We start from the raw sequence: 16308 nt of genomic DNA on the forward strand, positions 1-16308 counted from the left end.
TGTCCTCCTCAGTGCCTCCAATCAGGAGGCATACGATATTTGCCCTATAACTGATAATACTGTAAAGGGACATTTTTGAGACTAGGGACAATTGAAAATGTACGATATTAAGTTACTGTTAACGTTGTTAGATGCCGTAATGGTATTGTGTTTGTTTTCTAAAAATGGTATTGATCTGTCAGTGATATACACATGGTAGAAGACAAGAAGTTATTTGGTTTGCTGTCCATTTCTAGGGAGTTTGGTTACTCTAGGCAGAAAGCAGTAATGATAATATAGTCAGATCTGGACTCTTCTGAAATAGTTTCCCGTTGTGCATTATCCAGGTCTCTGACCCTTTTTCCTTTCTTATGTGGCTCCTGTTTTGGTCACTACATATACAGCTAACCCACTGTAGTACAGAAATCAAACATTTGTCAAATTTTGTGACTTGTTGAAGAAAGCCTGTTGGGGAGGAAATGTAAATTAGTGGCTGAAACTAACTTTATAAACTGAACACTTCATTTCTTTGTGATTTGCATGTCTTCCTTATTAAAAAAATTTTTTTAAGTAATCCCTACACCCAACACGGGGTTCAAAATCATGACCCTGAGATTAAGAGTCACATGCTCTACCAATTGAGCCAACCAGGCCCTCCCCCATGACCTCCTCATTACAGACAATTGAGTCTAATGAAATGAGATCATTTACAATGATTACACAGTAAAACGTTATAGCCAAATACAAAAAGTCCTCACTTTATTTTTTGAAAAGTACTTATTTACAACTTTATTTCACCAAGAACTGACTAATCCTTTGCTGATGTTCAAATTTAAACAATTTTTCTGAGTCTGTCTCATAAGAGAAAAACAAGAAAAGTTGCCTCTGTGGCATTATCTTCTAGTTTTTCTATTTTTTAAAATGTTTTATTTATTATTGAGACAGAGAGAAACAGAGCATGAATGGAGAAGGGTCAGAGAGAAAGGAAGACAGAATCCAAAGCAGACTCTAGGCTCTGAGCTGTCAGCACAGAGCCTGATGTGGGGCTCGAACTCACGAACAGTGAGACAGTGATCTGAGCCAGAGGCTGCTTAACCAACTGAAGCCACCCAGGCGCCCCTCTTCTAGTTTTTCAAGCCCTCATGTAGTAGCAACTGGTTCAAAATACTGCTTTGTTTCAAAGCATGCAGCTTAGACGTATCTTCACTGATGATGGTGATATTCCCATTTTGCTCCTGAGCTGTCAGGTCACTTTCACTGTCGGACAGTGTACATAGTAGAATATCGTTTTCATAGGTTGGAAAATAATACCTGAAAACAACCAAAGACATGTTGACTAAACAAACTATAAATTATCCAGAGAAGTTTCTAGGCAAATGAGCGTACACATTACTCTAAGACTGCCAGGTTTCCTTGCTAATAGTTTCAAGAGCATTTTGCAAAGATGGTATGGGGAAATAACTTGTGAATTACTTTTACTCTGACCTTTACTGGATGCCATCATTCTTGCTAGAATCCTTGCTAGCTGCCCCTTCGGCCTGCGCTTCCTATTCCCACAGAAACCCACTACCTGCAACGGTCGCTTACTCTAGCACCGGGCAGATCTAGTTATTGGAGATATCTCCACGGATGAAGCTAAATATGACATCCCTTTCATTTTCACTCTAAGTCCCAGTTCCATCCAAGACATTAACAAAACTCAAGTACGGTTATTCTTTTATACACGGATCCTTCATATATCTGATGAAAACACTGTTTCCCTTGAGTGTGTGTTTCTGTGTGTTCTTCCCAATCTAATCATTACTGGTTCCTTCATTCTAGGTGATCGAAAATCAAAAACATCTACAGAATTTTAAGTCTTTGATGCTAGTTCCTTTTCTGGACACACTTAGGACTTAGTTCTGGAGTATCTCTAAAGATTTCAACTTATTTAACAAGAATTATAGGAGCAGGGTCTCAGGTCAATCCAGGACTGACTTTATCTTCTGCAAATCTGGGATTTTCTAAAGAGGAAAATCTAGAGCTTTTTTAATAGTGCTCTGGGGTGGGGGTGGGGGAGGGAGTGTGTTGATTTAACATTCCTTGAAAGGAAGCTCCAGGCAGCTAGACCTTATAACCTCTCAGAGGTTCCCTCAGCTGAGGTTGTCCAGACTGATATGAGAACCAGCCCAGGAGGCTGAACTGGCAAAGGCAGTCTGACACCTGCCAGGAGGCAGACCTGGCAGTCTGACACCAGCTACAGAGGTGCATCTGTGGGCCAAGTGCTTAACATTTATAAAGGGCTGAGATGCAAAGTATATACCAAAAGCCCTAATAGTTGCGTGCTCTTCGACACAGTAATTTTATTTCTAGGAGATTATCTAAATGAAAAATCAGATCAGTGTATAAAAATGCAGGCATATGGATAGTCATTGTATTACTATTTATAAGAACAAAATGCAATAAATAATCTCACTATCTAACAAATTAGGGTAGATCTAGTGAATGGGGCATTTGGCAACCCTTAAAAATGATGCAATAATGTATATTAGATATAGAAAAATGCTACAGTATTCCATTAACATAATTTAAAAAACTGATACTTCTATATCTACATTAATCTATCTTCATACCATAAAATCTGAAATAGTTGGTTACACTTATAAAAGGGGAATTACTTTAAAAATAAGGCTTAAAATTTTTTAAAAATGTTTATGTTTGAAAGAGAGACAGAGCGCAAACAGGGGAGGGGCAGAGAGAGAGGGAGACACAGAATCCGAGGCAGGCTCCAGGCTCTGAGTTGTCAGCCCAGAGCTTGACGTGGGGCTCACACTCACAGACTGCAAGATCATGACCTGACCTGAAATCAGACACTTAACCGACTGAGCCATCCAGGCGCCTCTTAAAAATGTTTTTTTTTTTTTTTTGAAAATTTTTACTTTTTACAATAAACATGTTTCTCTTTTATTTAACTGAACAAAGGAACAAATAAAGGATATGGAGCAAAGAAGTACTGAAAACATAGGATATTAAGGATATTAAGCAAAGAAGTACTCACTCTGGTTGATCCCATATCTTTCTTTCAGGAAGCAGTGATGTATGTTTAGTTTCCTCCATGTGAGTCCTTAACTCTGCTTTGGACTTGAATTTCACATGGCAACCATAACATCTACATTGGTGAATTTGCCTTCGAATGAAATTGACCAATTTTACTTGCTGGTAGAAATTCAATCCTGAAAATGACAGTTTATAGAATCACGAGATAACTGGTTAGACCCATTTTTGCAAAAGAGCCACTTCCCTTTAGTAACCAACCTGAAGAGGCAGTATAATGAAAAGCATAATAATAGATATCAAACAACAGCCAATACTTACAAAGGGCTTGTGTGCTAAGCACTACTGTGATAATTTTCCATGTATTAATTAATACATTTAATTCTTGAAAAACCCCACCACATAGGTAGTACTACCATATCCACATTATATTTTAGGAAACTGTCCAAGTTTGCAGCTAGTAAGTGGTAGAGGCAGGATTTGACATATATAAACATCTATAAGAACAGCAAAATGAGGTAACGCCTTCCAGAGTCTAGGAGAGTAGTCAAGTGAGCTGAGGTGCGGGAGGTAAACTTCCTAGTCTTTGATCCATTAGCAAGTCAGTAATTTACATCTTTATGCCCCTAATCTTTCTATCACAGTGATACTGAGTATGCTGCAATTGGGTACATCTGTCTATGACAAATAATCTAGCTACACTGTCAAAAAGTAACAGTAGGTGTTTTATATACATTATCCCCTCCCTGTAACATTCTGTTGACCTGAGGCCTTATGTCACACGGCCATTAAATGCTGGAGCTGGAATCTGAACTCCGATGGCAACATCCATGGTCCTCCCATTAGCACCTTCCACTTTATGAAAGATACTAACCATTAACTTGTATTTTATTCGAAGCACATTCACATATGTAGGAAAGAAGAAAGACCATATGAAACCGAAAACCGTATTTGAATGTTACAGTTCACAATGGCTGTGAAGCACTGCTTCAGGCAGTCCTGCTGAGGCCATCTGTGGAGACACGTTTTGGCTGCGCATTCCCCAATCACGACGACTGAACGCAGGCATCGTTTACAGAACAGTGGACAGAAATGCAGCATCATGGAAAACAGCTTCTGAGTCAAACTCACCGAGTTCTGACTTTATTTTGAGGAGATCAAACTCGTGTGCTTCCTAAAAAAAGGAATGAATATCTGTGAGCATATAAATTATTTAATCTTTCAGGCTGAAGTTATAAACAGACAGCTTATTCATAGGAGTTTGAACACTGTTGAAACTCAGTCTCAGTTCATCATCTTCTGCTTCTGAAGTAGTCGACATGTAACTGTTTCCCTCCCCGCATCCAACTACTTTTTAAAGCACAGTCCAAACAAGTCATGCCAATCAGCTGAAACATTTTAATTATTCACAGTTTGTATCTACAGTTTTCACAATTTACTATGTATGCATTCTGCAGTCTGACAAAAGTGTCCCCAGTCTCTAGTAAGATGTGGCCCTACTCACTATACTGTGTGCCTGGACTCGAATTATGGATCTAGATCCTTTGCTACACAAGCAGATACGTAATTTTACAAATCTGCTTTTCATTTTATGCTGTCAAGTACACTGCTTAATGCAAATTTCTCTTCACTCACATCTTCCCACAAATTACATTTCTTTTGATTTTTACAATGCAGACTTATTTTATTCTGTTCCACTCCTGCAATCGTCCATCTGGGTAAATGTTTGAACTTAAAAGCTTACAGAGAATAAAGACCATCTAACTCCCTATGAAGGCATTTAGTTTCACATCAGTGGCAGGATAATTAGGAATTCCACGCCTTTATCACTGAAAGTGACTGAGCAGAGGCCGAGGACATGGGTCAAGGATGTTGCAAAGGGGATTCCTACACAGGGTGGGGGGGACTAAGACTTCTTTCAATTCAAAGATTTTAGGATATTATGAATTAATTTTAAATACCAGAAACTATATACACAATACTATTAGCAGCCTGTTTCAGAGAAAATGACTCTGCTTTCATAAAGTAAATGCTTGTGGCCTTTCGAATACCTTCTAAGTTCTTAATTTATGGAACTAAGAGCAGTATGTCTGAATGAGAGTGGGGGGAAGGTGGGTGTAACAGGACAGTCTGCGTCACTGTTGGCAGAGATGGCTGGGGGTAGGGTAGGGAGGGCATGTGAGAATCATCTGGCAATATTTTTCTATTAGAATCAGCCCTCTACCCCCAAGTTGTGATGCTGCCATGAATCATTAGATTGCCCCCTCTCCATCCCCACTGTGCAGCTCGGGATCAGAGGTGTTAGGAGTGTGTCGTCTCTCAGATACCCTGCGGTGAAAGGTTTAGAATTACTACCTTCAAGCTTAATTATAACATAAAAGTGGCATCCAGAAAAAAGCACACGGGCTGGAAATGCCCTCAAATTTCTTCCCTCCAAATCCTTGTAACTAAAGGAGCTGCACAAGCATGCCCTGCACTCTCTCTGCTTCAATGCTCCCCATTTCCCCCCAACTTTTCCCCTCCTGCTCTCCTTATTCACTAGCACAGGAAGCAACGGAAGATGACTTAGGACCTGTCTATATCTTGAGCACTGTTAATCATGGATGCAGGTCTCACATTCTAAATGAGAACTACCTGGAAACATCTTAGAGGAAGGACAGCATGAAGGGTCTGTGACCTCCCACTCTGGCCATTCACACAGGTCCAGTGCCCTGGACTAAACTGTCCTGACTTCTGGTTCTCCTTGATCTTTTGTTTCGCTTGTAGCATTTTTAGCAATAGGATGACAGAAATTAAACATATAAGCTGATAGGACTGCTATGAGCTTCCCCGCCAGAAGGAAACAAAAATTCAGATGAATAAAAGTATCTTACCTCCATGTGGACACATAATTTCTCAATCGTTTCTGCTTGCTTTTCACAAAAGAGGCAGACAGCAGAGTCAGGGCGTTCTTCCCAGTCAGACCAGTCACTGGGTTAAAAAAGAATATAGTCAATACGGAGATTCCCCTCATTAAGAGGGGGTACTACATAGTCATTTGGTATTACTTTCTCCTCCCTGGGAAACCCTGCCAATCTCTTTCAACTGTGACATTTTTGTAAAGATTGTCACATCATATTATGACTTTTTGATACAGCTTTTCATAGTCAAAGCAGCGCCATGAAATTAATATAAATAGCGAACAGGTGCTGCTCCATTTTCTTGTATCTGCTTCTCTTCTGAGCAGATATTTCGCTATGGAATCAAGATAATGTCTTTCCGAGACAACTAGGTTTAATTTGCAAAGGAGGCATATCAGAGATGCGATGCTCTCTCATTAGCCACAACCACTAAGCACACATGCTGTGAGGTGTGATGCCAGGAGTGTGTCTCTGCATGACAAATGGTGTATTTTAAAAAGGCAAATCATACACCCTTCATGTGAGAAATACTGATCATTTTAAATGGGACACATGTTAAATCTGGTGGTCAACAAAGAAGTTAAAAATCATACGGGACCCATATTACCATTCCTGCCTGACCACGAGCCCCTGCATTTATTTTTGGAGATACTGCCAATTTCTGGTCATTCCTAAGTCTGGAAAATTGAAATCCCAGGAGAGAAAAGAGGCCAAACAGCTTTGCAGGAAAAACGGATGAATAACGGAATCCTTTTAGGTTGAAAAGCACACATCTCAAGTTGGTAATTCCAAGGAAAGAAGCTGTGAATGTTTTATGTTTTCAGCGAGTTGATGGGATGAGTGTGAAATAAGATTAACTTCAATTCCATTATATTCTCTACTCTAATGGCAAACAGCATGAAGAATTCAAAGATCATATCACTTCAAGGTCTGGGCACCAACCAAGTGAGCAAAACACCAATGGAATGTATTTTTCTCTGCGCTATATTTTACCTGTGTGTCCAAATAAGAGTTTTAATGGCAAAACACTAATTAGTTGGAGTAACAGTTGCCTTAATGATTTTTATGCCAAAGTTACTTTGAATTCAATTTTTGCACTATTACAAGGAAGGATGCATGGCTTGAAAAGAAAGTCTTCTTTATTTCTATTCTCTCTTCAGAATGATCATTTTAAACCAACTGAAGAAATGTTTTCCTACTCTTAAAACAACTACAATTAATTAGCAGCAGTAACAAGTCTTACTCTTCCTGATGGTCTAGCAACTCCCGATCATCTTCCAACTGAACTTCCTCCCACGATTTTCCAAGTTCCTTTGTGGGAAGAACAGAGGGATTAGAGAGCTGGAGGAAGTGGGGTGAAGAGGAGAAAGGAGCGAGAAAACACAGACACAGAACTTCAAAAAAAAAAACTTCATTAAAAAACCCCCACAGAAACGCATACTCAATGGCCTTAAATAAATACAAGTAGGATTTATTCAGTTATTTCAGTGGCAAGGAAGGATGTATCCTAAAATGCTTTNCACGATTTTCCAAGTTCCTTTGTGGGAAGAACAGAGGGATTAGAGAGCTGGAGGAAGTGGGGTGAAGAGGAGAAAGGAGCGAGAAAACACAGACACAGAACTTCAAAAAAAAAAAACTTCATTAAAAAACCCCCACAGAAACGCATACTCAACGGCCTTAAATAAATACAAGTAGGATTTATTCAGTTATTTCAGTGGCAAGGAAGGATGTATCCTAAAATGCTTTCGAAGTTTTTCTTTTTGGAGAAGCAGCAGTATTCTTTCAACCAAATTCCTTTCTCTTAAATGTAAACCAGCATTTCTTAACCTTGGATTTTTGGTTTAGAAAACCAAAAGTATCTCATGATGGGGGACTCTGAGACGCTATCCTAGCTGGATTGTTTCTCCTTGAGGTTCCCTACAGTCGATTTTTCAAACAGCGGCACAGTGATCTTTCTAAAGGACACTTCCCTGGTTGTATAAACCCTCCCATGGCTTCTTACCACATTTAGAACAGAATTCAGAGGCCTTGCCATGGCTTGTAAGATCTTCTGCCCCGGCTTCTTCTCCATCCCTCATGTCCCACCACTTCTGCTCTGGCTCAGCTAGCTCCGGACAGGTCAGCTTCTTTGCTACCGCTTGGACACAGCAGGCTCACCTCCACCCAGCTCTTGTATGTGTTGCATCCTCTGCCTCAACACTGCTCTCTCACATAGCTGCAGGGCTCATGCTGGCATCTGCTTGAATGTTGCCATCTCTTTTTCTGACTACTCTGTTAAAACTACACCCCTCCTCCAGGTTACTTTTTATTCCCTTAAGAGGTTTTTTATTTTCTTTAAAGCACTGATCACTATCTGATGTGTTATCTATTGGTTTTCTTGTTTGCTATTCGTTTTCCCCACTAGAATGCCCATGAGGACACAGATTTTGTTCACTGTTACATTTCCAGAGCCAAGGATACAGTAAATACTAGAAAGTAGTTTTAAAATTAAATTATAGCTAAAAAATCGAACAATTCAATGCCAATTTAGATCCTATCTCTATAGATTTTTGTAAGGTGATTAAATAAGTTAGTTAATGCATAGGCAAACCTCAGAGATATTGTAGGTTTGGTTCCAGACCATCATGACAGGCAAGTCAAATGGACGTTTTGGTTTCCCAGTGCATATAAAAGTTATGTTTATATTATATGGTAGTATTTTATGTGTGCAAGCATTTTGTCTAAACAATGTACATACCTTACTTAAGTATTGTGAGAATTACCAAAATGTGACCCCGAGACATGAGTGAGCAAATACCATTGAAAAAAAGGTGCTGATATACTTGCTCAAAACAAGGTTGCCACAAATTTTCAATATGTAAAAACTGCCTGTCTGCGAAGTGCAATAAAACAAAGAATATGTGGTACCAGGCAATAGTAAGCACTCAAGTATCTACTGAATTCCCTTTTATCTCTCACGGTTCATGGAGAAGTTCTACTCATTGAGGTCTATGTCTGGCAAATTGAGTCACAGTTTCAGCCAAACTTTATGGAGTAAGTGCTAAGCAGAAATGATTTCTTTTGGGCCAACCATTTCTCTTTTCTATTCTTGGGTCATTTGGTCCTCTCTCTTGTCTTTTCCTCTCTCTCCATTCAATTTATATATTATGCCATGCAAAAGTAGACAGTACATTAAAGAGGGGTGTAGGAACAATAATGGACGCCTTTTTAAGCAGCTAAACTATGGGTATAGTCAAGCTCAACCTGACCTGCTACAAATACAGACATCCTTGCTAGATATTCCTCTTTTGGAAAAAAATAACCAAAATTTACTCACAGTTATGAATATTTTTTTCTCAAAAAAGGTATTCATTTAACAAAAACAAAGAACTACAAGGTCCATTATGATTTAGAGAAAAAAGAAAACCTATCATTCATCAACTTAATGGGAGGTTTTGAAGCTGTCATTATCTATCAGCTAAATGATGCATAAACTCAGACATGCAGAGATTTACCATAATGTCATTAGATAGTTAATTTGGACTCTATAATGTATTTCCCAGAGTTGTCATGAAATGTCTGAACCTCATTATGGACACCAAGAATGGCCTCAAAACTGCCAACAGGATCTTTGTTAGCTGGAATTTTTGGTGATGAATTAAATCTTTCATGGATTACTTGGTCTCTCTGGACTTGTACTTTAAGGTCATTGCTGCAAGATATTACTCAAGGAAGGGCCATCTATTTCCATTTTCAGTGATATGGGCAAATGTTGATCAATAAATGTTTTGGCCAAAGGGACATAAAATATCTTTTAGTATCAAACTTCCAAACTCAAAGCATTATTTTGCAACTTTCTCAGTATTTGGTATAACACATAAGGGATTTTTCAAGGCAATAGAGAGCTGTTTACCACTTGAGAGGAAAATGGAACTTTGTGTTCATTAGTGTATTAGGAAACAAGTGATTTGCACGTGATACTGGCCCAGACTTTCCTAGAATGCTCTGCTCTGTACAGTCAAATATATATGGTTTATTATAGTAATAAGACCCAAAAAGAAGAAAAAAAAAATAAAACAAAGCACAGAACTCTCTAATTAAGATGCTGTGACTGCTAATGAATCATGTTAGGAAAGCAAAGAATTCCAGAAAAACAAAGTTTGGAAGGCATGTCAGTAAAGATGTTCAGAACACCCCCTCAGCCTCTTGCATCAGATGGTTTATGATCAATGAGAGGGTGGACAAGAAAAACATAAAAAAAAAATCCCCTTCACCCAGCACCCCCACTGCTCTAACACACACAAACTTCTATGTACTTACACAAAAAACCCATCACATTCAGAGAAAGAAGTGTTTTAAATGTTAAAAATTTCAGTAGAGAGAACTATACCAAAACTATGAAAAACAGGTTAAGAGCCTACTTTTGTTACATATGGCTTTGTATATTTTAAGAATAAAAAAAGAAATCAAAAAATGATAAAACCACAGCAAAATCAGTTTCCTTTAGGAAAATTTACAGCTTGAAACATGAGTACCTTAGGAACAGGGAGCTGAAGACTCAGTGATGATGTACACAGTTCATTTCCCTCTGAGGCAGGGAAATCTGAACGTGAAACTGCCTGTGAAATTGTCCCCTTGACCATCCCTCTCCCAGCTACTGAGCCCTTTTGTTTGTGAGAAAACAAAGAAAGGAACCGTAGTAGGTAATCCAGACTATGCATAGGGACTTTTTATGTATTTACAAGTCTGTTATTATTCAAAAACTGATATGAATTATTAAACATGGAAATTATCTCACCTAAGGAAGAAAAGGAACCTGTCAATTTGCCGAGCTCAGAGGAGAGCCCAAACCAGCCTCTGTCCTTAGCACCTCTCACCTGTGAGGACTATCAGAGTGCACCTTGCCAGAAATATCCTGGAGGCTGCCATCACTGCTGGCACGGAGATTCTGTCTGGAGTGGGGGTGAGGAACTCTGTGGGCGCACGACTCAATTACTGCATTAATGTGCGACAGAAGAGGTCCAAGCATTAACTTTGTACACCACGTTCCAAGGGGCTGAAATTATGTGCTTACACATCTGTCTCTCATACCAACTTCTAAACTCTCTGAGTAGGGACTTAAACCAACCACCTTGCTTATAATATTTTTCTTCCTGTTCTACCAGTTTCTGGTAACTGGAAGGCACGCAAATGTTTGTAGAATGTATAAAGCCAATTAAAGTGATTCTTGGCAGGGAAGAGGATGTGAGAAATGGGTGTGCAGACCCAAACTAATACAATAGTTCTCTCTTTGGCTGACTTTCCTCACTCAGGTCAGCCTTTTCCCTCAGAGGAAGACAGAGTGAATGTCTCTCGGTATTTTTTCCCCCCCGTTTTAAAAAATAAAGCAATGTCATTATTCATTGCTTAAACTCTTAGGAGAGTTTATTCTTCATTTTAAAGATTTTTATAAAATATTAAATATTTTCAGTAATGGGGTCTAAAAGAAAACGAAAAGAGAAATTTCTGGGTCTCATTTTTCTCTAACTCCACATTATTAATAACAGGAAGAGTTGTTTATATACTCATTCTATTATTATGCCTTTTATCTACAACAACAGTCATGATATTACTAAGGTCGATATTTCTGGTAGGTACTTCTGTACGTTAGGACACTTCTACATCTTTAGAGACTGTATTACCTTCTTCAATCCTTTTTTAAAAAAAATTTAAAAAATTATTTATTTATTTTTGAGAGAGCGAGCAAGCATGAGAGGGGCAGAGAGGGAGACACAGAATCCAAAGCAGGCTCCAGACTCTGAGCTGTCAGCAGGGAGCCGGATGTGGGGCCTGAACCCACAAGCCATACGTAGGATCATGACCTGAGCTGAAGTCGGATGCCCAACCGACTGAGCCACCCAAGCGCCTCTCTTCAATTCTTTTCTAAGGGAAGTTTACATCATTTCCAAAATGCTATGGCTAATCATAACATATTTTAGGTTTTGTTTAAAAATTTTTTTATGTTTATTTTTAAAAGAAAGAGAAAAAAGAGACAGAGTGAGCAGGGCAGGGGCAGAGAGAATGGGAGAGACAGAATCCAAAGCAGGCTCCAGGCTCTGAGCTAGCTGTCAGCACAGAGCCCGACGCGGGGCTGAAACCCACGAACCGTGAGATCATGATCTGAGTTGAAGTCGGACGCTTAATTGACTGAACCATCCAGGAGCCCCAGTTTTCTAAATCATTCTTATTGTTGTGGCCTATTTACCTCAGTGGGAAAGCATACAGGGCTAAAAAGGCTAAGGTTGTGGGTCAGAGTCCTTGAGGAGCTTGTTGAAGTCAGCTTTTCTTTGACCTTCAATCACTTTCTAGTTTGGTACCAAAGAGAACAGTCAAGAAGGTGATCATTATGAATTCATCACCATTACTTGACCAAAAAACCAACCAACAAAGTAAGAGGTAGGTACTAGTATTATTTCAATTGTAAATATTGAGAGAGAATTAGAAAATGGATATACAGAGAGGTTAAGTGTCCTGTTCTAACTATGTGACCTTGGAAAAGGATCTGTGCCTGGTCTCCTAATCTACAGAATGGGGATAAAGATAAAACTGTGACATAGGATATGGTTAAGAGTAAATGACTTAATATAAATATCCAAGATGGTGCCTGGTACACAGCAAGTACTCAAATGCTGTTAGTTAAAAGAAAAAATTACTTCTATGTATCACTATTTTTCTAAAGTGATTTAATTTTCATTTTATATATTATTACAGTCTTTATATTCTCTTGAAACACTTATCTTAGGCTATGACTCATGCCACCTGATATCTGGGCAGTCAGTGGGCAGTATAATCTAGCATGCTCATCTGGAGACAGCTGGTGCTTGTAGATAATTTCAGTTTTGACAGACACACTACTTGATGCCCAGAGGATAAAGTATCAATACTTTTCTCAACGTGCCAGCAGAATTTGAGGAGTCTGTTTGAAGTCTCCTCAAAAGGTAAATACCTGCAGCTATATAATGTTCCGCTAGTCCCTAGCTCTTGAATATCATTTTAAAAGATCCCCAGAAGGAAGTACTATTAAATTACTTCCCAGCTTTCTGCAGTACGTGGTATTTCTTAGAGCTAACACTGAGGTCTACTCCCTATTGGACTGGGTTGGGCCCTGAAGCAGCGTTTGTTCTAGGAATGAATGACTGATTCTAGAGAAGACTGAAGGACTCAACGGGTGCTTTTGCCTTTAGCTAGCTGTTAAAACATTTGTAGCAGATCATGGCAATCTCTCAGAGTCAATCTTCAAATACATGTCAAACTTGCTTCTCAAGGGGAATTTTATTTTAACACTATAAGGTTTAGTTAGGACAGACAAAAATTCCACCCTCCAGCAGAGATTTCCAACGTATTTCAGGATATGCTTGTTTCTGTCCAACAGATAAAATGGTTGGTTATAATCAATTATGTCTTCTGTGGCCACTGAGTTTGGATTCTCATTTCATACTGCAAGGACAAAATAACTTCCATTTGCCTAAGAAACATGTCAGAAACAGAACTCTCTAGCTTTCTTCTAATTCCAGTGGAGAGTTCCATACCCCTTTCTTTAAAGGAGTGGACCCTCTCCTTTGTTATGTACACCCCTAAATTCAGCAGAGCAGGCTGGGCATTAGCACTCCTGGTCACTGTGATGATCAGAATCCCTTCTCACATTTCTAAATACCCCTTAGTGACACGTGCTGCCAACTGAATACCTTCTCTTAACCAAAAAGTTCAACAAGTGGGTTTGAGGTTTCTAGGCAAGGAAAGCTTTCAATACATTTAAAATCTTTGACATGATAACTCCATTATTACATTCTATTGGACAAATAAAAGTCCTCTTGCCTAGTAAAATGATTTGGTTTCTCTAAAATTTTCATCAGAGATAAGCTGGCCAAGGAAGATGATAATTTTTATTATTTTATTTTACTTTTTTTGTGGGGAAGGGAGGATTTTTTAATGGAGAGAAAGGGAAGAGTAAAAGATTGTTTTTAAAGAGTGATCCAGCAAAGCACACTTAGCACATCCAGATGTCAAAAGATGTTTTTTGGAGAGAATACAGAAGTCTCTGGACTCAAGGTAATAGATAATATCACAAATGGGAGAGAATACATGGATATCCAAGTACCTTATATTTATTATTACTTTTTTTGTTCAAGATCACTATGAATTCTATAGACATGACATTTTTACTGTGTAAAATTCTGGCAAATGAAAAACAAAACAAATCAAGTTGCAGTTTATAAACTAATCATTTTAAAGCTAATCACTGCTTGAAAGTGTCCCTCGATTGCATTTTGACCTTTCTACTAATGGCTTGTTTAAAATTTAGACAGCTCTTAGAAAGATATTTGTTTGTGGAAATGCAATCAAAGTTTAAATGATGGAGAGAAAGCCTTACCAAATAATTGATGACATAAAATCGGTCATATTCTCTGTTCTTAGGATTGATCCTCCGATGCTGTTTTTTCCTCATATGATCTTTAAGTGTATTTTTGTCCCTGAAGGTCTTCTCACAGTACAAGCACTGTAAGCTAAAAGAAATACACAAACACTGACAGATTACACAAGTCTCTTGAATAGTGCTGCAATAACCCTTTTTTTATTAAGTCCTCTGATTATTCATTTTAGGTCACGGGATATGACATCCTTGTTGGAAACCCTCTCACTTTATTCCTTCGGCTTTGTGGGAGGTATGCGTGGTTTATTTTGCAGTTATCTAAGTTGGCCAACTTGGCTATGTAGTTCAAACCATGACAGTATCCAAAAATTATTTTAATCTTTTCTAATCAAATGATCTCTTCTAAAGATGAAGATGTAGGCATGTTCTTCCAATAATTATGCGATTTGGTAACTAGCATTGGCTGCCTCCATTGAGTACAACAAGTTAGCCCATGAGTAGATTTCCAAGGTTTAATTCCCAGTTCCAGTACATACTTAGCTGTGGCACTTGGTCAAGTACTTACCCTCTCTGTTGCAATTCATTTTCTACTGAAAATGAACAGATTGCTAACAAAATGTTTTTCTCATCCCATGTCTGACAGTTGATATTGCCTGTAACTTCTCCCTAGCAGTCAGTTGAGTTCTACTTCTTGGAGTCACACAGGTTATGTCTAATCTCCCTTCTAAATGAAAACTCTCAAATGACTGAAAGGAGTTATTTCAAATTTTGAATTCTTGTGTCGTCACTACTAAACACCCTTTTAACCATTTCTTGTGTCACAGAAATAACTGTACTCTATGGGATAAATAAACTACTTATGGATATTCATTATGCTAATCTGGCTAGAAAATACATCCGGTATTATTTCATAAATGAAGGATCATTTAATATGAGTGAAAAAACTTGTTTTAGTTTAGTTTTGGTACCAGAATTTGAATTCAGAACTTTTAATAACAGATCTGTGTCAATTAATACATTTTTCTTAATGTTATTGCTCCAAATATTGCGGAAAGAGATTTCATTTGAAAACAAAAATCAAAAACTAAAAGAACCTAGGTTGTGAAAGAAAAATATTGGGACCTGTCCTAGAAAGAAAAGTGTATAGAGCTTTGAAAGCCATTTTAGTGAACAAAGAATTTCCTTCCTTATTTTAACAAGCTAAGCTGTAGATACCCATGGTCACCAGAATATGACCTTAGGAAAAGTGGAGTGTTATGATATATAAATGTGATTAAATACTAAAAGGTAAAAGAATGCATATAGCATGTTATGTTTCATATAAAGCTGAAAAACATATAATAGTTTGATAATATATTTGCTAAATAAGTGAAAACTTACACTGTAAAGGAAAGGAATCATGAATACAAAATTAAAAAATGGGGAGATACATATAAAGATTCAAGGAAATTTATGTTTTATTCCTTTGGTTGGATGGAGAGAATGAATACTCTTTTACACTATATAATACACCTTTTGTGGTATGTATATTGTTTGGTATATATGACACTTATTTAAAAAACAGTAAAAGGCAATATGATCTAGACAAAATGAACACTGTCATGCAAAATGTGAACTCTTCCAACATGAAAAGTGAGAAAATTCTATTTAATTAATTACTTCTATAAGATTAATTTTAAAAAATTCACAACAGACAATAAAAAAAATTCCCAACAGAGTCCAAAATTAAAATAGCTTTAGGTTATGTTTCTTGAAAAAAATACTGACTTGTCAAGCTTTTTCTGTAATGTGCACAGAAATTCATTGCAGTTTACAATGTTGTCTGGCAATCCAATGTTGAAAGCATGTTCTCTGGCCATGTGGTTCAAAAGAACGGATCTAGGAGAAATATGAGCAATTTATACTATTTATAAGTCATCTAGTAACAAATCAGATCAGGAATAGCATTTTCATAATGACAACACTAATCAGAAGTACATGCAAAGGTTAAACACTACAACACACTTT

At 37.9% G+C, this 16308-nt stretch overlaps 1 protein-coding gene across 3 annotated transcripts in view; it reads right to left on the bottom strand.

Annotated features, from left to right (window-relative positions):
* Nucleotides 1-721: 721 nt before the first annotated feature.
* ZNF277 (zinc finger protein 277) overlaps nt 722-16308 on the bottom strand; it is a 110450-nt gene continuing 94863 nt past the window's right edge. For all 3 annotated transcript variants that reach the window (XM_077775072.1, XM_077775073.1, XM_077775074.1), the window contains exons 6-12: nt 16069-16179; nt 14302-14434; nt 7156-7223; nt 5886-5982; nt 4144-4186; nt 3017-3191; nt 722-1290 (exon numbers count right to left, since the gene is read on the bottom strand). In XM_077775072.1, coding sequence (XP_077631198.1) covers nt 1104-1290; nt 3017-3191; nt 4144-4186; nt 5886-5982; nt 7156-7223; nt 14302-14434; nt 16069-16179 — 814 coding nt within the window. In that variant the 3' untranslated portion in view covers nt 722-1103. The remainder of the gene's footprint in view (nt 1291-3016; nt 3192-4143; nt 4187-5885; nt 5983-7155; nt 7224-14301; nt 14435-16068; nt 16180-16308) is intronic.

The sequence above is a fragment of the Crocuta crocuta genome, unplaced genomic scaffold (assembly GCF_008692635.1).
Source record: "Crocuta crocuta isolate KB4526 unplaced genomic scaffold, BGI_CrCroc_1.0 scaffold47, whole genome shotgun sequence".
Lineage (NCBI taxonomy): Eukaryota > Metazoa > Chordata > Mammalia > Carnivora > Hyaenidae > Crocuta > Crocuta crocuta.